Source organism: Leptopilina heterotoma, unplaced genomic scaffold (assembly GCF_015476425.1).
Source record: "Leptopilina heterotoma isolate Lh14 unplaced genomic scaffold, ASM1547642v1 Lhet_120, whole genome shotgun sequence".
In the NCBI taxonomy this organism is placed as follows: domain Eukaryota; kingdom Metazoa; phylum Arthropoda; class Insecta; order Hymenoptera; family Figitidae; genus Leptopilina; species Leptopilina heterotoma.
This window is the reverse complement of record NW_025110838.1, coordinates 677,507-703,287: the sequence shown is the minus strand read 5'-3', so window position 1 is coordinate 703,287 and position 25,781 is coordinate 677,507. Positions and strand designations below refer to the sequence as shown.

The following is a 25,781-nucleotide window of genomic DNA, read 5'->3' as shown; positions in this document are numbered from 1 at the left end:
GAAAGTCGATTTTAGTCGGACAAACGAATAATAAAGTTGTTTTTAAGTAGTACAAATCAATTTTAGTCAGACAACAATTTTATTTATAAAAAAGTATTGTAGTAGTAAGTGCAAGTTATAGTTGGACTAATGGTATTTATATGCTTAGTTTCAGTAGTAAAAATCGATTTGAGTCAGACGAGAAAATTAATAAATTAAAAATTAAATATATCTATCGAAGGTGATTGAATTTAAATTTAAGTTAACTGACGTTAATAAAATTAAAAATCGCTTTAACTAAAATTATTAAAATAAAATTATTAATAATAAAGACTCCTAAAATTATTATTAAAAGTAAACATTAAATTAACATTAAGTACATAAATAATAAAAAAAAGTTCATGACTAAAAAAATATTTTTATAATTTTCTTATTATTTCTCAATATTTATTGCAGGGAAAAATTTTAATACTTAATTTATTCCTTCAAAATTTGTCATTTTTCTTTTTCTTAAAAAAATGTCGTTTGAAATTGAAAGAAATAAGTAACTATACACTAATTACGATTAATTACGATTTCAATTTGGGCATACCTGTAACCACCTCGTAAACCAGCGCCTTCTGCTAAAATTAATTCCAGTTCAGGCGTCGCACCTCCAGTGATTAACGATCGAATAAGCGTCAGTGCGTTTTGGTTGAAATATGTCTGAAATTTTTTTTTTTTAATAATTATTATTATAAAATATCATTCTTGTCGTTGAATTATTGCGTTTAATTATTATGTCGACAAAAGTAAATTGTTTGTTTTTCAACTAACCGTTGACATGAGTGAATCTAGTACACTGACAGCAAAGGCAGTGCCACAAGCGAACGGTTGAGTGAGGTAGAGTTCAGTATCGGGATCATCATCGTCATCCTGATCCAGAAACTGTACGTTGCTGTCATTTACAAGTTCTGGAAGAAAATAAAATTTGAATTTTACATTATGTTATGAGGAAAAAAATTGATAGTGATTTTTTAGTAGTAGAAAGAGTTTTTAGTCAGACAAATGTATTTGAATTTACAAGCTTTTTATATCAATAGTAAACGACCTTTTTAGTCAGGCAGACGTATTTGGATTTACAAGCTTTTTATATCAGTAGTAAACGACCTATATAGTCAGACAGTCGTATTTTTATATAAATAAGTAGTATACGACAATTTTAGTCAGACATACAATTTATAAGAAAAAATCGAGGAAAAAATTTTATGTCTGACTAAAATATTATTAATGTAAAACATCAGTAGTAAGTACGAGTTATAATCAGACAGATTGTAATTAAATGTTATCTATATTCCGACACTTGGTTCTTAAAATATTTTATATCAGTAGTAAAAGTCGATTTTTGTCAGCCCAACATTTTTAGTTAAAAAAATTTACTTGATAGGAAGTGTCAGTTATAGTTTATGCTTGTCAACAGTAGTAGAAATAAATTTTAGTCAAACGAACATTTTTTACTTAAAAATTGTTACATTAGCAGTAAGAGAATCACAGTCAGACTAATCATCTTTCAAGTTCTAAATTCAGTAGTAAAAGTCAATTTTACGACGACTTAATATTTATACATTAATAATTTTTCGCTTCTTCGTTTCTAAATAAAAGGTTTAAGTAGTATAAAATCTTTTAAAATAAATTAATTAATTTTAACTAAGAGTCAAGTAGTAAAAATCAGTTTTTAGTCAGACAAGGCGTCCTAACCACGTTTAGTTCAAATTTAAGTTCTCGAAAAACAATTTTAAAATAAAGAAATAATTTAAGATAATTTTTTTTTAGGTTTAAGTAGTACGAAATTAGTTTAATCAGACAAAATTATTAAAATTTAAAATTAAATAGTGATGGTCAGTTTTAGTCAGGCAAAACGTTCTAAATCTTTATAATTACGGTTTAAGTAGTGTAAAATAGTTTTAGTTAATAAGAAAGTCTGATTCTTTTTAATTAATTACAGTTTAAGTAGTATAAAATAGTTTCAGTCGGACAGTACGTTGTAAATCCTTATAATTACGGTTGAAGAAGTATAAACTAGTTTTAGTCAGACACAATGTTCCTAATCCTTACAATAACGATTTTAGTAGTATAAAATAGTTTTAGTCAGACAGAACGTTCTGAGTAGTATAAAATAATCTTAGTTAGGCAGGACGTTGTAAATACTAATAATTACGGTTTAAGTAGTATAAAACAGATTTAGTCAGACATAAAGTTTTAAATCCTTGTAATTATGGTTTAAGTAGTATAAAATAGTTTTAGTCAGACAAAATTCTTTCAATAACTAAATGTGTACTACTTTTAGTATTAAAAATCGTATAAATAATTTACCTGTAATCATGGGCACATTTGCTCCGTAGACCGATCCTCTTCGTTGGAGAACGATGGGGCTACCAACTAAAAAAAAATAATGTTAGTTCCTTAATTTGTCAATAATTTTAAAATCAAATAAAATTTGTATAAGATGTTAAATAATTATTACAAATAATTTCCAGTCTGTTTATTACTTTGCTTAACTTATTAACAAATAAGGCACCTAAATCGAAATTATATTTGAAATTTATTGAAAAAATGGAAATAATGGATTTTATTTTGTTTTCAATTTTTATTTTGTGGTAAATTATATATGGGAGAGGAAATTACCTTGGCTTAGGACACCGATAGTATCATCAAAAGTCATCGCCTTGATGTTAAGGGATGCGAGGATGGCCTCCTTGTCGGCGAGGGTGGGGTCATCGTTGCTAGGCACTTTTGCCGACAGGATGCAACACATGTCGCAAAGATTTACGTTTACGGCACGTAGATCTGCTCTGCTCAGCGGCGAGCCCTAAATTATCAACAGGAGCAAAATCAATCTTTGCAGACTTTTGCTTATTTTATTTATTTACTTATTTACATATGTAAAAATGGGCTTACAAGAAAACGAGTCTTAATAATTATTTTCAAAAACAATTAACACAACAAAAATTTACAAAAAAACAACCTTTTATTTAATGAATAATGATTAATAATATTATTAATAATTATTAAATTAATAAATAATATTATGAATATTATTAATAATTATTAAATTAATAAATAATATTATAAATATTATTAATAATTACAAAATTAATAAATAATTGACTATATTATTAATCTTCATATTCTTTTATTCATTCTGTCCTTAGGTTGAAGTTATTTTTTGTGTATGCTTTTGTTTTTTTCCTCATTAAAAAATATTGTTTGACAAATTGAAAATGTTCGGGTATTTTTTCACAATTTATAATAAAATAATAGAAATTAGAAAATTTTTTAAAAATTATGATTAACAAACAACTATATTCCAATTCGTATTTTATTTAAAAAAAAAAATATGAATTTAAATTTTTTACGTTCCATTATTTTTAAAATTGCTAATTTTATTTGAAAAAAGTGAGTGAGAAGTCAATTATTGCTAGTAAATATTAATAATTAATGTAAAAAAAAAATTTGCCATTAAAAAGTTGACTCACATTTAGCACCGATATTTTTGGCAGATTCTGTAGCATTTTCCACTCGCGGCGGATATAATCAACAGATCCAACTATCACAACATGTTTAAGCTCGTGATAATGAAAATTGGAAGCTCTTAATGGCATGACAAGGTTTCTCAGTCCAATGAGGGGTGAATCGGGATCGGCAAATAGACAAACGACAACGTGGCCATTTAAAACAGTCATTGCCGCTTGATTACGATCCAGAATGCAGTCTTCCAAATTACGGGCCGGGCTCCAATGGAACATTCCCGTTGAGTCATATTTCATTTCAGTTTTTTCAAAATCAAAATCCTTCGCTTGATCGTCAGCAATTCCCACTTGTAGTCCCGTGTTGTTTAAATTCGTACCGCCCGAAGCCCTACTCGTTGGCCTGAAATATTTCACAATTCAAAATAAATAAAACAAATTTCTTTCTATATTTTCTATTTTTTTTTTTTTCAAAAATCAAAATTTCACATTAGAAATCGAAATTAAATAATAATCGTGTGCAAAATTTTCAGGCGGGTTTTTTATTTTAATATTCTCTTTACCTAACATAGACGCAACCTTCAGCTACTACTTTTTATTTTGGAGAATGTATAATTATCATGAAACACTATTAAAATGATCACTATATATAATTAGATAACACCATGATCAAAAGGTAATGAAATCACAATAATTAATTTCAAATTACAATTAGTCTGTAATTTATTACAATTAATAAATTATAATAATCAATTACAACTAACTGTATTATAAATCAGTTCGATTAATTACAATTTCAATAATTACAATTAATTGCAGTAATCATTTCAATTATATATAATAAATAATTAAAATTAACTACAGTAATCATTTGTATAATTAGTAATTAAAATATTATTATTTTATATAATAATTAAAATATTCAATTACAATTAATTACAATCATTAATTATATTCAAAAATTAGTCAATCAATCGGTTAATTAATCTCAATCATTGCAATTCGATTAAATTAACTGGACTAATTTTATAAAGTAAACTGAATTAATTAATTAATGTGATTCAATTAATTTTAATGAAAATACATACAAGTTATATAATCAACAGAAAAGATGAGGAAATTTACTAAAAACTATAAATACGATCAAAAATTGAATTAAATATGTTTGAAGAGAGACTATATTTTGAATATTAGATGGTTAACAGGCCTAGAAAGCATGGCTCATGCATATCAATTTTACATATTTTTAATTCGATGAAATGATGAGCAATTATTAAAACAATTTTTAAGAATTGTGGCAAAATTAAAATTTTTTTCGAAGAGGAAATGAGATGATTAATTTGAGAATATAAACACTTAAAAAAAGGAAAATTTCTAGCGATGAAACATTACTATTAGGAATTGTAATACCTTAATGTGTCTGCATTTCCTAAATTACCTAAAAAATTGGTCAAAAACTTGTTTGCTGAAGGTAAATATTTTTTTCTCAAACTAAAAGTTATTGTTTTTTCTAGATATAAAAATGGTATTTTTGAAATTACTATTCTGGAAAATTTCAAAAATAAATATTATTATGTTTACTATTATTTTTTTATCATTCTTTTTTATCATTCTTTTTTTTATTATTATTCTTACTATTTTACTCTACTGTTTTAATATTATACGTATAAATAAAAAAATTATGCTAATTACAATTTTTTCCATTATTATTAATTATTATTCTCACTATTATTATTCTAATTACTAATTTTCTCACTATTATTGTTTTTACTATTATTACTCTCACTGTTATTATTAACATTATTTTTATTACAAAGAATTGCATAATTATTATTTCTCTACAAACACTTCACAATAAATTCATCAGAAAATTACACCTTCTAAATTTCTACTTTCTTCTTAAACTGTAAAAAAGATGTCAATATTCAGATAGAATCATAATTTTTATTGAAAGCAACATTTTTTTACACAAAAGTGAATTTTTTAGGTCCATCAAAGTTTTCTATTTTCATTAAAAAAAACTTGACCTGTTAATAAATAAAAAATAATAATCTTTGTTACTTTATTTCAAAAATCCAAATTTCCTCTTAAAAAATGTTTGCAACGAAAATAAATTTCTATTTGCATCAATCAAAAATTATACGAAATAAATAAAATGTAATTCGATTAAATAGAATTACCATTCAATTGTAAAAATTACTATTTAAAAGTAAAAATTACTATTCAATAGTAAAATTTACCAATTAATTTAGTAAAAATTACTATTTAAAAGTAAACATTACTATTCACTAGTAAAATTTACCAATTAATTTAGTAAAAATTACTATTTAATAGTCAAAATTATTATTATATATTTTTACTATTTTTACCATTGAATATTAATTTTTACTAAATTAAATAGTAAAATTTACTCATTCGGTAACAAAGTCAGTCACTAATTCAAATTAGTAAACATTTTTACTAATTCAAATTTAGAGTTCAAATAAAATTTTTGTTTACACATTTTAAAAATTAAAATTCACCATTAAATAGGATTGTATTAAAAAAAAAATTATCTACAGTGATAATAAAATAATTATTAAATAAATTATGATTCTATCCTTTTCTTTTACAAAACTCGTCATTATGTTAAAATTGTTAATAACTTTCAATAACATTCAAAGGATGGAAATTACATGCAAATTTTTTTTTTTAAACACTCTGATGCAACATGCAATGAAGCATTATAGCAGAATTTGCTTCGGCGAAAAAAGAGAAAAGGAATTTTCTAAAATTTCTTCTTTTTCAACTACAGGATTTCACTAGCCATCACGATAGCACGTTGCAAAACGTGTAGAGAGAGTACTTATAAAAAAAGAGTGTTAAGGGCAGAAGCGTACATGAGTTTTTTGACTTCGTAGGCGAGATGGTAGCCAGCGTATGCGGACTCCTCTTGCGATCTGGAATCAGAAAGTGAGCGTATGCCGTTGATCCCAAAAGCCTGCACTTCACATTTGTCAATTAATTTCACTCTGCGCATTTCAAAAAAATGAGAAAAAAAATTTTTTTTTAAATAAAAAAAAAATAAAAAAGAGATGGAGAACGAAATGAAAAAGAAGGTTGACAATTTTTTCAATGTTTTAAAACAAAAATTATTATAAAAAACATTAATTATTAATTTATTACCAATAAGTAACAATAATTATTATTAATAATGATTATGAATAGTAATGAATATTACTAATAATATTTATTAATAGTAATATTTATAACCAATAATATTTATTTCTAACAATAATTATTACTAATAATATTTATTACTAATAATAATTGTTAATAATAATAATTATGAATAACAGTAATTATTACTAACAATACTTATTTCTAATAATTATTGTTACTAATAATATTTATTAATAATAATTAATAATCAAAATTGTTACTAATAATAATTATTACTAATGTCATAATAATTACGAATACAATAATTATGAATTTATTATTCTTTAATTACTAATTATTAGTAATGAAAGAATAATGACTTAAAATTATTCATAATTATTAATAGTAACTAATCATTATTAATAATTTTTAAAAAATTGAAAAGAGTTGAAAAAAAATTTTTTATAAATACAAAACAAAAAAAAAAATTTAAAGGAAAATCAAATAATGAACTTTAAGAAAAAAAATTTATAAAAGGACAAAAAGAAAAAAATCAGGAAACGAAATTCCTCGTTCAATGATCATCACTTCCGATCCACTTGCGAGTATACTGATTGATACACTAAAAAATTATGTTGCGCAAACCACTGCATTGCTTTCGAATATTTGTTTTACTCATTGGAGCCTAATACGTGCAATTGCATTCAATTTGCGCCTCTATTTAAGCCCAGTTTCATTGAGATGCATTTGACAAGAAAAAAAAAATTACTTTTCATCATTCCTTTTGCAAAGAAAAAAAAATTACCTGCCATTTAGTAATAATAATTTTGTGGCAAAAAAAGCAATTTTTTTTCTTTCTTCTAAATTACTTTACATACATTATAAATTGTATTTTATTTATTATTGTCTTGTAATTTATTATGTACTGTGATTTTTATTTAGTACTGTATTCAAAATATACATTTATTTCAAGTTTTTAACTCTCCTCTCTAAATTTGAATTCGTAAAAATGTCTGATAATGTTAATTAGTGACTGACTTTTTGATATTGAATTAGTAAATTTTATTAGTAAATCTAGTAATTTTTACTAATTTAGTAGTAAAATGTAATAATTCAAAAGTTTTGTACTAGCAAATTAGTAGAAATATTTTACTAATAAATTAGTAGAAAATTTAATTAGTAAATTTTACTAATAAAAGTAATTTCTACTAATTTAGTAGTAAAATGTAATAATTCGAAAGTTTTTTACTACTGAATTAGTAGAAATTACTATTTATTAGTAAAATTTACTAATTAACTTTTCTACTAATTTATTAGTAAAATATAACAATTCAAATGCTTTTTACTACTAAATTAGTAGAAATTACTGTTTATTAGTAAAATTTACTAATTCAAAAGCAAAAAGTAAGTCAGAAATTGAAATAACCAAACATTTTAAATTTTTAACTAATTCAAATTTTGAGAATATAGTTTGTTTTAATTACCATCTACTGAGAAAATAAAAAAATACTTTGCGACAAAATTAAAATTCGTTAAATGTTGTATATATTATTTTAGTTTTTCTTATAGTATTGTAAATAATGATATATTATCATAATAAAAGTTATGATAATTTTTTGTAAAATTAGCCTCCAATGAGGATGACAGTTTGGATGACAATTTGGATAACAGTTTTGATGACACTTTCTTAAATGATGACAAGTTTGGACGAAAGTTTTTTTGTAAGAAAACATTTTAAACGACAATTTTTTTTTATGATGACATTTTTTTCTTGTATGGCCAAATGGACTAAATCGAAATTATGAGAAGAAGATGAAGAATTCACGAGAATGAAAAGATGATTCTGGATCGCATTGAATCAGCTCTTGAGATTTATTATTAGTGCGAGCTTGAAAAATTGAAATTGAATTTAAAAAAAGTCCCACCAAAGAAAAAATTCCCCCCAAATGTCATGCTATGAGAAAAATAAATTATTTTTATAATAATATACTTGAGTGAAAATCGATTTTTGTGCAATTATATTCGCTAGATAGAAATTCATTTTAGTGAATAACGCGATTGTGTTGATAAGAGCTATAAAAATTTTTAATATAGAAAAGAAAACGGTGAGAGAGAAGTGAAATATAGAAAGGTAAAGATCGTTTTAAAAAAAAGTTCTAGAAAAATATTTTTATAAGATTTCAAAATTTTTAATAGGAATTGTATATTTATTTATATATATACTTTTATATGTATAAATATTTATATATTTTTTATTATTATTTTATATATATTTATTTATGATATATTTATATATATTTACAAGAAATTCTACACAGTGGAAAGCAACAAAGAAATTAAAGCAAGATTGAATCAAGTTTTTTAATACATTTTTGTCAAATATTTGGCTTTCTCTTGAACCAAATAAAATTAATTTATGAAAAAATAGTTTTTATTTGGTTCAATGAAAAATGTTATTATATAAATAAAACTTAAATCGACAAGGAAAAATTGTGTTTGAATAAAATTTATCTGTAAATATTTTTTCCCTTTTTTTTATTACAATTGTTGGAGATAAATTAAAAATTAAAATATTTAAAGAAAATTTTTCGAAAATAATAAGAAAACTATTTGTTTATACAAAATATTGAAAAATTGTTGGAAAAAGTGCAAAATAAATAAAGTGATTTGTCACGTTAAAAAAAAGCAATTTCGATTTTGCTCGCTAAAAATTAACGTGACTTTAAGAAAAATAGCTCCTTTTAGAAGAATAAATATTTTGCAAGAAAATTCAGTGTTTTTACGTGTTATTACTTACAGTTTTTTTTTGCCTAAATACAGAATCGAAGGACTCGATTATTTTTTTTCTTAAAAATATTGCACAGCACCCGTGAAAAATATAAATATTGTGTCAATTAAAAAGATTGTACAGAAGAAAAACGAAAAAAATTTGTAAAAACTGAAAAGAAAGTGAAAAAATAAAAAAAATTAAGAAAAAAATTATAAAAAAAATTATAAAAATATTATAATAAAAATTATAATAAAAATTATAATAAAAATTTTGAAGAAAATTAATATGAAAAAAATAAGATGTAAAAATTTACTTTGAAAAAAAATGACTATGAAAAAAATTACTGTGAAGAAAATTAGTAAAAAAAAGAACTAAAAAAAATTGCTATAAAAAAAATTACCAGTGTTTAATTATTGATTATAAATATATTAATTTGAACGAATGTGAAAATGCGCGCCACAGATAAATATATATAAGTGAGAATGGTGATATGACAAAAAGGTGAGTGATGAACAAATGCAAAAATACGTGTGAAAATAAAAAAAATAAAAAAAAAATATTTGACAAGAATGGCCAACACCATATACTGTACCTTTGATTGTACGGTTGATTGGGACTTGATAAACTATCATTGGTGTTCCTGTTCACGTTTGGCTTCACTTTGTTGACTTGCTTCGTTGAGTTCATCATTGTCATTCCCACGGAGTTTCGATGATTTCTCATGGCTGAAAACAAAAATTATTCCCTCATTACACTAATAATCTCAATTAAAGCAAAATTTTTGGTCGAGAAAAATCAATAAAAAAAAAAATTTACTGCCTCTGAGATGCAAATTAGCCAAGAAAGAGAAATTCAAAGATTTTGGAAAAATTTATTTTTACACTTTTGATCACTGGATTTTTTTATTTTTTACATCATTTTTTTAATTATTTTATTTTCATATTTTCTGCTAAAGAAATTCAACAATTTTTGGTTTAAAACAATTTTTTAAAAAAAATTGACTGCTCGATATGCAAATTAACAAAGAAATTAAAATCTTGAAACACATTAGAAAAATTTACTTTTACTCTTTTGTTAACTGTGGGTTTTTTATTTTTTTATTTAATAAATTTTCGCAATTTTTAACAAGTAATTAAAAATGTAATTTTTGGAATATTTTGTAAGAAGAATATTCTAATTTGTTAACATTTGTTTTCATTTTTTTTATTTTTTTTACTGTATTTTTTATCTTTCTTTTAGGTATTTTTTAATCTTTAAAAAAATTTTATTGCATCAAACATACATTTCAATTTTTATGATTTACTACAAAAACTTTATGTTTCGATATTTGCTGGGAGAAAAAAAGAATTAAAACCCGAGTTCATTGCCCGGTCAGATATAATCCAACATCTGTATAATTGCAATTGCTTTTAGTTCATACGAGTGTAAATTTATGCGCCTTTGAAAAATTATAAAAAGCATAGCAATTAAAAAAAAAATTCTTTACCTTTAGTAAAAAAAAGTTTTCCTACAAAATTTTATTACAACATTCCTGCGAGTGAGTGAATATTTCGATTCTTAAATTTGATTTCAAAACGCTCGTTTACTTTCTGGCGGAAAAAAATAATCATTTCTATTCAAAAAATATATTTTATTTCCTATATTTTACATTTTTCATACAATTTTATAAACTAGAAGATAAAAGAAAAAAAATAATTCAAGGTAAAAATAAATTCAGTTCAGAATGAGAGAAAAAATTTCTATAAATTGATAGTAAAATTTTTGTTAAGAATAGAAATTAGTAGGACAGACAATTCTTAGATAAAAAATTGACAAAAAAAATAATTGTTAGGAAAGAAAAAATTGTATGAAATATAATTCATATAAAAAATATTTTTGTAGAAAAAAACCGGTGGGAAAAAAATTGCTCTGAAAAGAAATTAATAGAAAAATGGAATTTGTTAGGAAAAAAATTATTATCAATAGAAATTGATAGGAAAGAAAATTGTAAAGAAAAAAAATTTATAGTAAAAAATAGTTATTATGAAAAAAATTTGTAGGAAAACAATTGTTAAGAATAGAAATTGATAGGGGAAAAAATTGTTGAGAATAGAAATTTTTAGGCAAAAAAAATTGTTGAGAATAGATATTGATAGGAATAAAAATTGGTAAAAAAGAAATTATTAGAAAAGAAAATTGGTGAGAAAGAAAAATTTCTATCAAAAATATTGGTAGAAAAAAATTGATAAAAAAATTAAAAATAGAAATATTTAGAAAAGAAATTTTTGAGAATAGAAATTAGTAAGAATGAAAGTTGGTAAGAAAAAAATTATTAACAATAGAAACTAGAATGAAAAAAATAATTATGAATATAAATTATTTGAAAATAAAAATTGATGAGAATAGAAATTGTTAGTAAAAAAAATTGATAGAAAAAAAATTGTTATGAAAAATAGAAAAAAATTAGTGCAAGTAAAAGGGAAAATGTGCGATAATTATTTACAAAAATATTAGTGAGAACTATTTTTTCTAGACTATTATTATTATTATTATTGAAAAAACATGTGCGGGAGAGCTACGTGATTTTCTACGAGAGGTGAAAACAATATTTTTGTTGATCACAAGAGCTTACCGTTCGGATCGTCTCGTTCGCGACTGATTTCACCTAAAATGCACAGAGCATAATTAGTCACGGTCAATGACTGTAAAAGAAAGTTAGGAAAAAATTTTTCTAATTTTTTTTATTTTATTTTATTTTTTTTTGAAAATTAAAAAAAAATCACGTTGATTAAATATATCGAGTGCCACTGTGATCGTGACCTAAACTCCCCCCCTTGTACTGCGCAATGCTTCATGTATCGACCTACAGTCCCCATGCTTACAGGCGCGCATACCTCAATCCGATCACTGTCATCTTTTATAAAAAGAATTCCTCTTAAACAGAGAGAAATGCCAACAGGCATTATTTTTTCATTTTACACTTTATAATAATGAGCATTCTTCGTTCTCTCGAGGAAGAGTGAAAAAAAAAATTGAGAAATTGGTTTTATTTTTGTTGAGAAATATTAAGTTTAAAAATAATTCACTCTACAAATTAACTATTATCTCTAGAATTTTTAATTTTTATACAAAAAAATATTTTTAAATAAAAGTGAAAATATTCTTTTTTTGATATTTTGTTCTTTTTTTGGATATTTTAATCGGTAAAAATATTTTTACACAATATTTTCTTTATGCTATTTTTATTTTTACTATTTAATATTTGATTTTTGTTTTTACTCGAATTTTACTTTTAGTTTTTATATTTTTGCTTAATATTTTAATCTGCTTTTTTATTTTTTACTAAAACTTTTGCTTTTTGAGTTTTATTTTAACTAAAATTTTACATTTTGCTTTTTAATTTTTACTATTTAATTTACTTTTTACTTTTTATTTTTACTAAAATTTTACTTTTTGCTTTTCAATTTTAACTCAATTTTTGCTTTCTGTTTTTTATTATTACTCAAATTTTACTTTTTCTTTTTACTCAAATTTTTGGTTTTATTTCTCTATTTTTACTATTAAAATTGCTTTTTCTTAATTATTATTCAAATTTTACTTTTTCTTTTTCTATTTTAACTCAATTTTTGCTTTTTGTTGTTTATTTTTACTATTCAATATTTATTAAACTATACCAAAAATTTATTATCAACTGTTTATTTTTCTATTTCATTGAAAAATCTATTTCTATTTCTTTAATTTTTATCTGCTGAAAAATTTACATTATAAATATTTCTAAAAACTACTTCTAGTTTGAAAAATGATATCTAAAAAATGTAATTTTAAATTTTTAACAAACCAAAAAATTTTTTTCTATAAAAATCGGTTTTTTCTGATTTGTTTTTAGGAAAATAAATTCGATTGATAAAAAAAAGTGGTACATATTTATTTTGATGGATTGAACTGAAGCATGCGCACAGATTTTTTTTTTTTTTTTTTTTTTGATACAATTTATTTAAGTTTTTTGATTTTAAACTAAATCTAAAACTAATAGTGCTTTTTATGTTATGTACCTACGTACTATTCTATCTAAATTTTAATGTTTTTGTTTTCCATTTGTATTCTTTAATTGGGTAAAAATTACAATAAAAAATTTTCGCACAGAAAAATAATTTTTAAAAATGAAATTTTGAAATAATTTGCTATGAATAAAATAATTTGATATTTATAGTAAATATACAAATGAATAATTAAGAATTATGTAAAAAAATAGAAAAGACTGGAATAGAAAAAATAAACTAGAATAGAAAAATTAAACCAAAGTAGAAAAATTGTACATGAATAGAAAAATTGAACCAAAAAAGAAAAATAATAAACTGTAATGAAAAAATTAATAAAATTGATTTTCATTTTTTTATTCTACTTTTTTGAAAATAATTTACTCATAGAATCTTTTATTTCCAAGTTCTTCTCTGAAAGATTTGCTAAAATTCGTGTAATTAAAAAACTAATTATTTAGACCTTTAAGAAGTAGAAATTTTTTTTTAAAATTAGAATTAAATTTGTAAATGAAAAAAGTAGTGGTCACTCGTATGAACTTGTTTTCATAGAAATAGTGGATTTTCGATTTTAGTGTATTTGTTTCAAGTGTTTGCATGCTTCTACAACATCGATTCTAGAATATTCTATGAAATCTAAAGAAAATTTCTAAGCTAATAAATAGATATATAGATCATCAATCATTACTTTAAAAAATTACATTATACAAATACATAAATTCTCTCTCCGAAAAATCCTCGAAATCTATCTATAAATATTCCTTTTTGCAAAAAAAAAAAATTCTACTCCAATACTACAATAACACGGACAAGAAATTTATTTCTAAAATAAACCTGTCAAACTATTTTCAAAATTTTTTTTTAAACTAATCTTCAAAGTTCCAATTTATTATTTTTTCTGTTTTATTTATTTATTTTACTCCTTTCATTATTCATTTATTTCTTACTTTTTTATTTTTTTTGTTTCTTATATTTTTTATTTTAATTTATTTTTTGCTTTCTTATTTATTTGCTTACTTAAAAAATAAATATTTATATTTTTTTACTTAATTTTTTACATTGTACTTTGCCTTTTGTTGCTTTATTTTATTAATTTTATTAATTTTTTCTGAATTTTAGTAGAGCAATTTTTTTTATTTGTTTCAAAGTTTCACTGACAAAAATTATCTTTAAAAAAATAGATTATAGAAGTAAAACTATATAAACTGTAAAAAACTGTTTAAAAAATGTCTGGAGAGAAATAGTTTATTTAAATTCAATTATTATTTTTATATTAAAGTTAAAAACGAATTAATTAGTCTATATCTAATAATTAGTACACTACAATAATTATAAGCTCTATTATTAATAATAATTAATAACAATAAATTAAGACTTTCTAAGTTCTACAGTAAATTTTTTTTAATAGAATTATTTTCTAAATTCTGATTCTAATTAAAAAATTTCTAATTCTATTTATTTTATTTTACTATTTACTATTCTATTAACAAATTTTTTTTAATTTCAGTAAAGCAAAAAAATCCTTTTTTTATTATTTCAGTAAAGCAACAATTTTTTTTTTTAAATTCACTTCAGCAAAAGTTACAAATCTTTTTTTATTAACTTTGCTAAAGCAACGAATTTTGTTTCTACATTAATTTTTACCAGAGCAATAAATTTTGTTAATTATTTATAGTCAATATAATTAAAAAGAGAATCTACAGAGTTTTTTTAAAGCTGATAATAAAAATAGAATAGGCGAAAAAAGACCTAGTTAAATAAAATTTAAAAATTGTTAGTAATGATATAGAAAAGCTCGACGAAATAGAAGAGAGAATTATAAGAATCGGATTAGGTTAGCGATTGTAGAAAAATAGCGATTGCATTTTAAAATAATGATCGCGAGTTAGTGGAGTCTAGCTTGCGAGACTGTATAGCATGGTTTTTTTTTTTTTTTTTTTTTGACTGAGGTTTAACTGTACCTCTCACGTGAACCATCTTGGGCAGTTCTGGCGGGGTGAAGGTGGGGGGAGGATGGTGGTCGTCTGTAACAAACCACTACACATGTTAGCTACCCTACTTAAATACCTAATGCCTAACATCAAACTACTTCTATCACAGGGTTTGTTTATTTTTATCAAGACATTTTTTCTCCTACTTTCGCTTTTATTTATTTTTAATATAATTTCAATGATAATTTTTTTTAAAATCAATTTCAATGGTAATTTTCTTAAAACCAATTGTGTGATGGTAATTTTATTAAAACTATAATTTAACTCATAATTTTTTTACAACTATAATTTAATTTTTTTATTTTAAACTTTCATTTCATTTTTATTTTAATAAATTTAATTTTTTAATTAATTTCTATTTTATAAAGTTTAAACCATCATTTGATTGGTAATTTGTGTCAAACAAATTTTTCAATCTTTGATATTTCAAACAGTAATTTTATTGATAATTTTTTTTTAATTATAATTCCATTGATAATTTTTAAAACAAATATAATTTCATTGATAATTATTTTTAAAAAATGTAATAAAGAAAAAAGTCCTTTCAAAAATGAACAATCCAATAATTCATCTATATTTTAGTAGAGAAAAAACCAGTTCCATTTCATAGAAAGGATAAAAAAAAATATTCAAGTATAATTAATTTTTATATCCATTTTTATTAATTATTTGCAATTATATATTACTTATTGTTAAATAATAATGGAACTGGTTTTGTATACAAATATTTCCATATTAATAATGAAAATAAACGACAATAATAAAAAAAAGTCGATTATTTTTATTATTTTCTATGTATAATCCAAATGCTAACATTAACTAGACAATTTATTCAAATGATTTTAGTTCGTGTCTTTTGCAAAAAAAAATGAAAACAAATTATAATTAGAATTATAAGTTTTCACTCATTAATTAATTTTAATTCTTCGTGTTATTTGTAAATTATTTTTACTATCAAGGTATTATTCGGGACATAATAACTATTTATTTCTATTCTTATTATTGACTATTATTTTTTATTAGTTATTTAATTATTATTTTTACTATTAGTATTATTATTATATTCTTTTCATTATTAATATTGTCATCCAGGTATTTATAATTGTTTTTGTTTTTATAATAAAATTTTAAAAACTCGGTCATTTGATAAAATTCAAAGTTTTTTTTTTTGAAAAAGTCACGAACAAATTTAAGTAAATAATTTAATGAGAATATTCTAAAGTACATGCGTCGTGCTGAAAAAATCGCCTCGACGAGATGACAAAAATTTCACTTTCTCGAAACAGTAAAGCAAAATAAAATTTTTTTTTTGAAAATTTTCTGCCTCTCTCAATAAAGTGCAGAAATTATTATTATACAAAAAAATTCATAAAACCTGTGAAATTTGTCATCGTGTAAAATGAAAAAAAAAAGAATCGCTGTAATCGAAATCATGCGCGAAATTATTATAAACAATTTTCCTTTAAAAAAAAACCTACACTAAATTTTATATAATCATAAATATAATTTCAATTCATTTCGAAATAAATGTGCGTCTGCTACAATGCGTGCATTAAATACAATAATTGTGCAATAATAATTAATCACAGAAATTATCGCATAGAAATTCTACAGTGTAATATAAGTGTAATTTACGTGCTTTTTTTTGAAAAAAAAAAAATTAAAAAAGTTTCACGAAATTTTGAAAGATCAAAAAAAGAGACATGCATAAAGCTTCGGAAATTTGGAAAAAAAGTGCAGTTTAGAATTTTACCATATGTGAGGCTTAGAAAAGTTTTTTTTTCTTTTTCTTTCTTTCCTATTACCAGGAAATTATAAATTTTATCTCACGATACTTATATAATTTTCATTATATATAAATATCATAATTACAATATTAATACTGCCTATATTTAAGTAGATTTTGGCGTGCGAAATACCATTAGCTGTCAATTTTGGCTTTTCACATGATGGAAACCACATGAATTTTCTACTTAAGCACATTTGCCAGAATTTCGAAAATTAATCGCTTGAATTGCTTCTAAAATTTGCAGCAAATGCCTCCAAATGGAAATTATTAAAATTGAATATTTAAATAATTTTAATTAATTTAATGATTTTAATTTAATATTTAAAAAAAAGAGTAAATAAATTATAAATTTTCTGCTTTTTCACAAGGAAGGAAATTTTATCTGGAACTATAATTTCACTAAAATAAAAAAAATGTTGGCTACTTGAGTTATTTCTTTCATGGGACATGAAAAATTTCCGAAAAAGATTTTAAAGCTTAATAACTAAATTTTTTGTACCTGATTTTAATAATTTTTTTTAATAGTAATTTTCATCGAGGAGGATAAAGAATATTAATTGTAAAAAATTTTACAATTTTCTTAAAAATATAACGACAAAAGCAAATATTTAAATTTTTAAATAAATAAATAAAGGATTAAAAAAATATTGAATTTGTTTTTATAGTTGTAAACTTTATAGTCAATTTAAAAATAAGAATTAGTTTTTTCAGAAACGATTATTTCAGAATATTTAGCTTTAAAAAAATAATTAGAATTTAAATTTAGATTTGTACTTTTTCGACTTTAGATTCTTTTTAAATTTGGATTTGTATTTTTTCAAAATTTTTATTTGTAGTTTATTGAAATTTGATTTGTACTTTTATCAATTTAGACTTGTACTCTTTTGAAGCAATTCGATTAAAATTTTCCAAATCTGGTAAATGTGCAAAGTGCAATAACGAGCGTACAACTAAACAGCGCCCTCCTGTAATATATCCTGATATAATACCAAAAAAATCCTACTCTATTTCTGTTACAACAACAAAATAAAAAAATTTTTTAACTATTTTGATTTTTGTCATGTGCTCAAATACACCAAAGTATATATGGATTTCCCTTCCCAATCTTTTTTCTTTCTTTCTTTGTTTTTTTTTCTTATTGAACTTACTTGCGTACGAGAAGTCTTCACCTATGATGGTAGTAGTAGTAGTAGTAGTAGTGGTAGTGGTAGTAATAGTAGCAGTAGTAATAGTAGCAGTAGAAGTAGTAGTAGAGGACGTAAGGTACGGACAAATAGACACACAAAGAGTTAGTTGAAAAAAAGTTTGCGTTTTCAGTCGACTGTTTAATATTAACAATTAGACTGTGAATTTTTTTTTTTTTGTGTAAATGTATAGTCCAAATGTATTTTTTTTTGTTAATGTAATATGCGTATAATTATGTCACATTTTGCAAAAAAAAAAAAAAATTTGTGAATTTGACTGATAGTGAAAAGTGGTATTTGTGAATTTATATAAAGGCGCAATGAGATGCAGTGATTTTTTTTTTTTGAACAAATATTTTTGTGTAGATACAGATCGCACTTTTTTTGTATACTATCTATAAATGTTTTATTTTTGTAACTATATATTAAAAAAAAAGTGGATGAGTGATTAATCTGATAGAGATATATTGTCAACATATACATATAAATTTGTCATGAACACTCGGCTCGATCTTCAGTTATTTATTTGCATACTTCACCAACTTAATTTACAACCTTTTTCAATTTTAAACTATCTATTCAATTTTCTTTCTTAATTACGATAATTAAAATGTAATAAATAAAATTAAAAAAAAACCGAGTTCGAGCCTATGTTCAAAAAAATCAAAGAGCCAATTAGATCAGATTTTCATTATCAATAGAAATTTTTTATTTTTATTATTTTATACATATAAAGAAAAATAATTTTTTTTATTAGAACCAAAAAATAAATTTTGAAATCGAATAAATTCTCATCTAATATGGCTTTTCATTTTTATCGTTTTATTATATATATTTTGTCACAAGAAATTTGTACATTGAAACACTAGACATCAGATTCTCAGGGTGATTGAAGCGAAACTTTATCACACATATATTTAAATATATATACAACAAAATGAAAAAAAAACAACAAAACCAATTTGAATTCAACTTTTTTTTTTTGTTATAATAACACACGTAATACCGAAATAGACTAAATCTAATATGTATTCTAAAAAAATAATTATTACTGACTTCTGATGCCGAAAATTTTTTTTCTTTTTGAAGAGAAAAGATTTTTTTTTCACAATCAGTTGAAAAAAAAAAATTTCATCAAAATCCATTGAATAGAACACACAAAATTTATCAAGATTACTACATTCCGAACGACATTTAAAAAATAGTTAATTTTGTAGTTGCAAAAAAAAAATGTATAGAACAACACACCAAAAAACTGAACACTAAATGTATTTATGATGGCAAGAGTAGATAGGACCACTTATTGTTGACGTTTTTTGTGAATAAAAAATTATCAAAATAGCAAAAAAGTACATTATTTTTCTAAATTATAATTCAAATATATGTAATAATAAATTAATCATTAATAAATAATTAATAATTAATTAATAATTGATAATTAATGCATAATTAATAATTAATTAATAATTGATAATTGAAAAATAATTAATCATTAACTATCAATATTTAATAATTGCTACTTATTGAATAACTAATTATTAATTATTAATTATCGATAATTGCTAATTACTTAATCATTAATTACATTACAAATAATTAATAATTGATTCCTAATTAATAATTGATAATTGATACCTAATTAATAATTAATTATCATTCATAATTTACATTTTTAATTGCACTTTATCTAAAATGCGTAAAATATGAAAAGAAAAAATTGCGCAAAAAAATAAATGTACGTTTTTGTTTTGATAATTTTTTTAAATTGAGCTGAGTCGGGTATAATCTTTTTTTTATAGTATTACCTAATTGCACACTCATTATCACACGCGAGGAATGAGAAAACGGAAGTCTGTGTCGCGAAAAAAAAATGTGGATACGAAAAGAATGGCAAGAGTCATTAGAGAAGTAACTTTATCAGCCAATTATTCGTTATCGATCGTGTGGCTAAACAACAAAAGGCCGTCTTGACACAATAACTGTTTGGGGAAAAAAAATTAGGGTTCAATGATCACAGGCATTGAAGAATCCTGAATCACTGAATTTATTATTCACCAGGACTCTTGCCATTCGAAAATTCTCAGTGGTTGTCCTCTCTTACATTTGAAATTAAGTTTCAAGGACAACCGCCTATTTAGGAAATTTTAGAAATAAATTATTTAATTTATTATAATTAATCAATTAATAATCTGTTAACAAATCATTAATGATAATTAATATTTAATCGATTAATAATTGAATAATTAATAGTTCATTAATAATTAGTCAATTAATAGTGAATTATTAATTAATTTATTAATAGTGAATTATTAATTAATTAATTAATAGTGAATTATTAATTAATCAATTTATAATTGAATAATTAATAGTCAATTAATAATTAATTAATAAATGGTGAATTATTAATTAATAAATTTATAATTAATTAATTAATTAATTAATTAATTAATTAAATAATTAATAGTATATTAATAATAGATTAATTACTAATCAATTAATAATTCAATAATTAATAATAAATTAATCATTCTGGAATTAATAATAACTTAATCATTCAGTAATTAATAATCAATTAATTATTCAATAATTAATAATCTGTTATTAATCATTAATTAACAATTAATTAATTAATTTAAAAAATAAACAACAAAAGGAAAATTTGTAGAAAAATATCCGTTCATAAAATGAATGATATATGGTCGATGATGGAGAGAATGGTAAATATGTCCTGAACTGGTCGTCGAAAATGCCATAATAAAAATTACATTCTCAGAACATTAAGTTTTTAAATTGTCAAGAAAAATTGTCGAGAAAGGAAAATAACTTTGGAAACAATGGAAAATATAAAAAAGGGTATAAAATTTTAGTAAGAAAGAATGTAAATAAAAATTTGGGAGATTGAAGAGATTGAAAAATATATGCATTTTTTTTAATTAGGAAAATAAATCGAGAAAGAAAAGAATACCAAAATGAATATTTAAAACAAATAGGTAAATATTAAAATTTTAATAATTATTAAATGTATTTGATAAAAGTCTGAACTAAGATAGGAGAAGCGGCCCCCACCACGCGGAACGGAAGCTCCTCCCCTCGCATAGTGGGGAGACGCTTCTCTTAGCCTAAAATCATCTATTTATTCGTTTTTTTATTATTCTTTTTTCTTATTTACTTTCTTGCTTTATATATTTTTCTATTTTACAAAATTTACTATATAAAATGCAGAGAATAAGAAAATATAATCTTTTTTATTTTATTTCAATAATTTTCCTCATGAAGGAGAAAAAAGAAAGGGAGTAATAATTGTAAAAATTAGTATTAAAAAATAAAGGTATTGTCTAGTAATTTTTTTCTATTTCAAAATTTATTACACAAAATATAAAAAAAATTAAATAGAAAATCTCAGAAAGTAAAAAAAAATGTAAGACAACACAAAACGAAGCTGAAAAAAATGTTCAAATTTCTCGTTAATTTCCACTAAAAGAAGAAGAAGAAAAAGTATTTTTCCAACGGGAAAACATAAATTTAAAGTAAAAAGGATATGAGAACCAGTGACTCGGTATTATCAAGACAATCATCCGAGGGAATGGCGCGGTCAAACCACCACGAGTCAATGGATTGGAAAAGTGTAAAAATTGTTCGAAGGACCAATTCAGTGTGCGACACATGGATGAAAAATGAGAGTTCCTGATTTTCAAACACACATTTATCCAGTTTATATATATATATTAATGAAACATTTTTGCTTTATTTCGTTATATATTTTTTTTTTTTGAGGGTGGAGAAAAAGGGTTAGGAGAAAAATAAAATAAAAAAAAAATCTGATGAGTGACACAATCTACTCTCGGATGGGGGGATACGTACTTGCTCTTCCAACCATTTGAACAGCTCGCACGCCTTTCCGGAATGTGGCCACTGCCCGAAGGGAGAAGAAGAAGCAGAGCTGTTAGTTCTTCACATCAAAAGTTAGTCGACCTAGATTCGTGGGTCAACTGGGCGGGTAAGGAGAGAGATAGAGAGAGAGAAAAAGAAAGAGAGAGAGAGAGAGAGAGAAAGAGAGAAATAGATAGAGAGCGAGAGACACACATACAAATACAAACATTATTTCCTCAAGTTTTCATCGGGACGAATATTATGAATTAATCACGTAAACATCATTTCCCTGAAGGATTTTATTAATTTCCTCGTTTAAAACTTGGATAAATGTAACATTAAAATTTCCCAGAGTATAATGAATTTAAATTTCCAATTTTTCTTGTAATTATATTATTTGTTAAGTTGAAATTTTTTATTACACAAGTTTTTTAAATTCGTTTTGATATTTTTTAATGGGAATTTATTTTAAATTGTTTAATGACATTTTTAAGAAGGGGAAATTTGGCAATTGATACTTTTTTTATTAAATTTGTTATAATTTATTATCGCAGTGGAGAAAAATTTATTTTGTTTAAACTAAACTTAAATAAAAATTATTTGACTCAAATTAACATTATTTTACTCAAATAGCAACTATTTACTCAATAAAAAATCATATTTTGATGCAATAAAAAATAGTTTGACACAGTAAAAAGTTATTTGACTCAATAAAAAATTATTTGATTTCATTATATAAATAATTATTTGCCTCAATAAAAAATTGTTTGACTAAATAAAAAATTATTTGACTGAATAAAAAATTGTTTTACTCAATAAAAAATTATTTGTTCCAATAAAAAATTTTTTGACTGATTTAAAAGTTATTTGACTCAATAAGAAATTGTTTGACTCAGTAAAATATAATTTGATTCAATAAAAAATTGATTAATTAAATCAATAATTATTCGAGTCAATGAAACATTATTTTACTCGAAAGTTAGTTGATACAAATAAATATTTAATTGACTTAAAAATTATTTTACTCAAATAGCAACTACTTTACTTAAGAAAACACTGTTTGACTCAATAATAAAAAATTGTTTTTTGACTTAATAAAAAGTAATTTGACTCTATAAAAAATTCCACTATTTATTAAAATACGACTGAGTGATAGAATCATCTCTACTCTTCTATAAAAAATTGTTTGATTTCATTTTATAAATAATTATTTGGCTCTATAAAAAATTATTTAACAAGAAAAATTATTCTAAAAATTAATCGAATAAAAAACTGTTACTTGATAAAATTATTTAAATAGAAAAAATATTGTAAAAATTATTCAAATAAACTACTAGTTTTATCTAAAATCATTTGAATTTGAATTATTTGACTCAATAAAAAATTATTTGTCTCTAAACAAAAAATTCTTTCTTTCGAAAATTATATTTAATACAAATAAATATATAGTTGACTCAAAAATTTTTTTAAGAAGAAAAATTATTGTAAAAGTCATCTAAATAATAAATACTTCAATCTAAAATTATTCGATGCAAATAAATATTTAATTGACTCAAAAGTTATTTCATGCGAAATAGTTTTCTAAGAGTTATTTACCTCTTAGAAAAATATTTATATTTTAAACAAATAAATTTTTTCTCCATGCAATAGTTTTGCAATTATCATTCGAAAATAAATATTTATAAAAATAAATGAGTTAAATTTACATAATATTCAAAATTTTCCAAAATAAAAAATATGGAAAAAATTGAATTGAAGTAAAAATAAAATAAAAAGTAAATTTTTTTTACTAAACTTTAATATTTCATTTTCATTAGTCTAAATAGAGAATCAAAATAAATTTCAGAGGAAAACTTGAGTTCTGTTAGTAAGGGATTTAAAAAAAACCAACTGAAAATAATTATCCACTCAAGCAAGACATTTACACTCGTCAGTCAAAACTGGATGGACCATAAAAATGATTTACACTATTTTTCCTCTAACAAAAACACATTTTTTTTTTTTTTGTTTTAAATTATTTTAAAGGACACAGGGCACAATGTTTGATTGTTATACATTAATTTCAAACACAATTTCACATGATTATAAAACGCATTACAAAATAAGTTGACAAAATTTTGCAAATTGAAAAATCGATTAATTTAAAAAACTTATTTCGTAAAAAAGAAATCACTTTTTGACTAAAGTTTTCTAAACTGTAAAAAAAACCAAAAAGGTTGAAGATTTGTATTTTATTTATATTTTCTTTTTTGTAATTTATATATACGTATATAAATATATATTTTACAATTATAATTATAATTTTATTTATATTTTTATTGCAATATAATTTTTACTATAAAAGTTTTATTTTATTTTAGTTTATTGATTTTGTTTTTGAATAAAGATTTTATTATACAGAAAAAAGATTCATCTGAAACAGCGATAAGTTTTTCTAGAATAGCGAAAATCTTAACTAAAACAACTAAAAATTTCCCTATTGTAGAGAAATTTATAGAAGTTTTAGGTAAAACTATTTTTCGTGTATAATAAAAACTATTTTTATTTTTCATTCTATGAAAATTTTTTACTGTAAATAAATTATATTTATTTTTATATTATCTGTATATTTTTTTTATTATAAATATGTAAATGGTTTGCAGCTATCTTGCCTTGCAATATTGCGTCAATATTATGGTAAGATTGCCTCAGGCTTTCGCCGTGCTTGCTACAAGATTGCCGTTAGCTTGCTGCTATTAATTTTATTTTTTGATATTAATACAAATATTAATTTTATTTTCTGATATTAATACAAATATTAATTTTATTTTCTGATATTAATACAAATATTAATTTTATTTTCTGATATTAATATAAATATTAATTTTATTTTCCGATATTAATATAAATATTAATTTTATTGTCTGATATTAATATAAATATTAATTTTATATAATAAAATTTATAGCAGCAACCTAACGGCAATCTTGCTGCAAGCGTGACGTAAGCTTGCGGCAATCTTACCAAAATATTGTCAGACAAAATCATTTCAAAAAAATAATTGAAAATATCAAACAAGAAATATTGCAAAATTTTCTCCCCTTTTTTCGTTGAAAAATTGTTTTATAAAAAAAGGACAATACAATTTGGTGATAAAAGGACTTAGATAAGTTTAAAATGGTTGACAATCGTAGAAGGAATGCGACATGATGCGACATAATTTGATTGGAACTTTTTTTTTTTTTGGAAAGTGAATGATTGTAAAGTATTTATTTTTTTTTGTATGCGTGTCATGTTTTTTGTTGATTGGGATGAACGACAAACAGAGAGAAAGAGAGAGAGAGTTAGAGAGAAAAAGAGAGATAACGAGAGAGACAGAGATAGATATACACAGTTAGAGAGTTGATCAACGAGAATTTATTGAGAATTATGAGGGTAAACCCTGGGCATCAAAAGTTCCTCATTGCTCCTAATGATGTCAGTTTACCTTTTGGGCATATTAGTTTACGGTTAATTGGCACGATTAATTAAACCACTTTCATGGACATATATTGCG

General features: G+C 22.8%; 1 protein-coding gene across 31 annotated transcripts in view; it reads right to left on the bottom strand.

Moving 5' to 3' along the window:
- LOC122510024 (calcium-activated potassium channel slowpoke) overlaps positions 1-25,781 on the bottom strand; it is a 172,448-nt gene that overhangs the window by 4,691 nt on the left and 141,976 nt on the right. For 12 of the 31 annotated variants that reach the window (XM_043624633.1, XM_043624490.1, XM_043624414.1 and 9 more), the window contains 11 exons: positions 22,238-22,288; positions 18,341-18,361; positions 15,374-15,436; positions 12,008-12,040; positions 9,989-10,121; positions 6,365-6,424; positions 3,495-3,888; positions 2,644-2,827; positions 2,332-2,397; positions 796-932; positions 572-684 (listed from right to left, as the gene is read on the bottom strand). In XM_043624633.1, coding sequence (XP_043480568.1) covers positions 572-684; positions 796-932; positions 2,332-2,397; positions 2,644-2,827; positions 3,495-3,888; positions 6,365-6,424; positions 9,989-10,121; positions 12,008-12,040; positions 15,374-15,436; positions 18,341-18,361; positions 22,238-22,288 — 1,255 coding nt within the window. The remainder of the gene's footprint in view (positions 1-571; positions 685-795; positions 933-2,331; positions 2,398-2,643; positions 2,828-3,494; positions 3,889-6,364; positions 6,425-9,988; positions 10,122-12,007; positions 12,041-15,373; positions 15,437-18,340; positions 18,362-22,237; positions 22,289-25,781) is intronic. The other 19 variants (XM_043624497.1, XM_043624592.1, XM_043624509.1 and 16 more) reach the window with 9 other exon arrangements.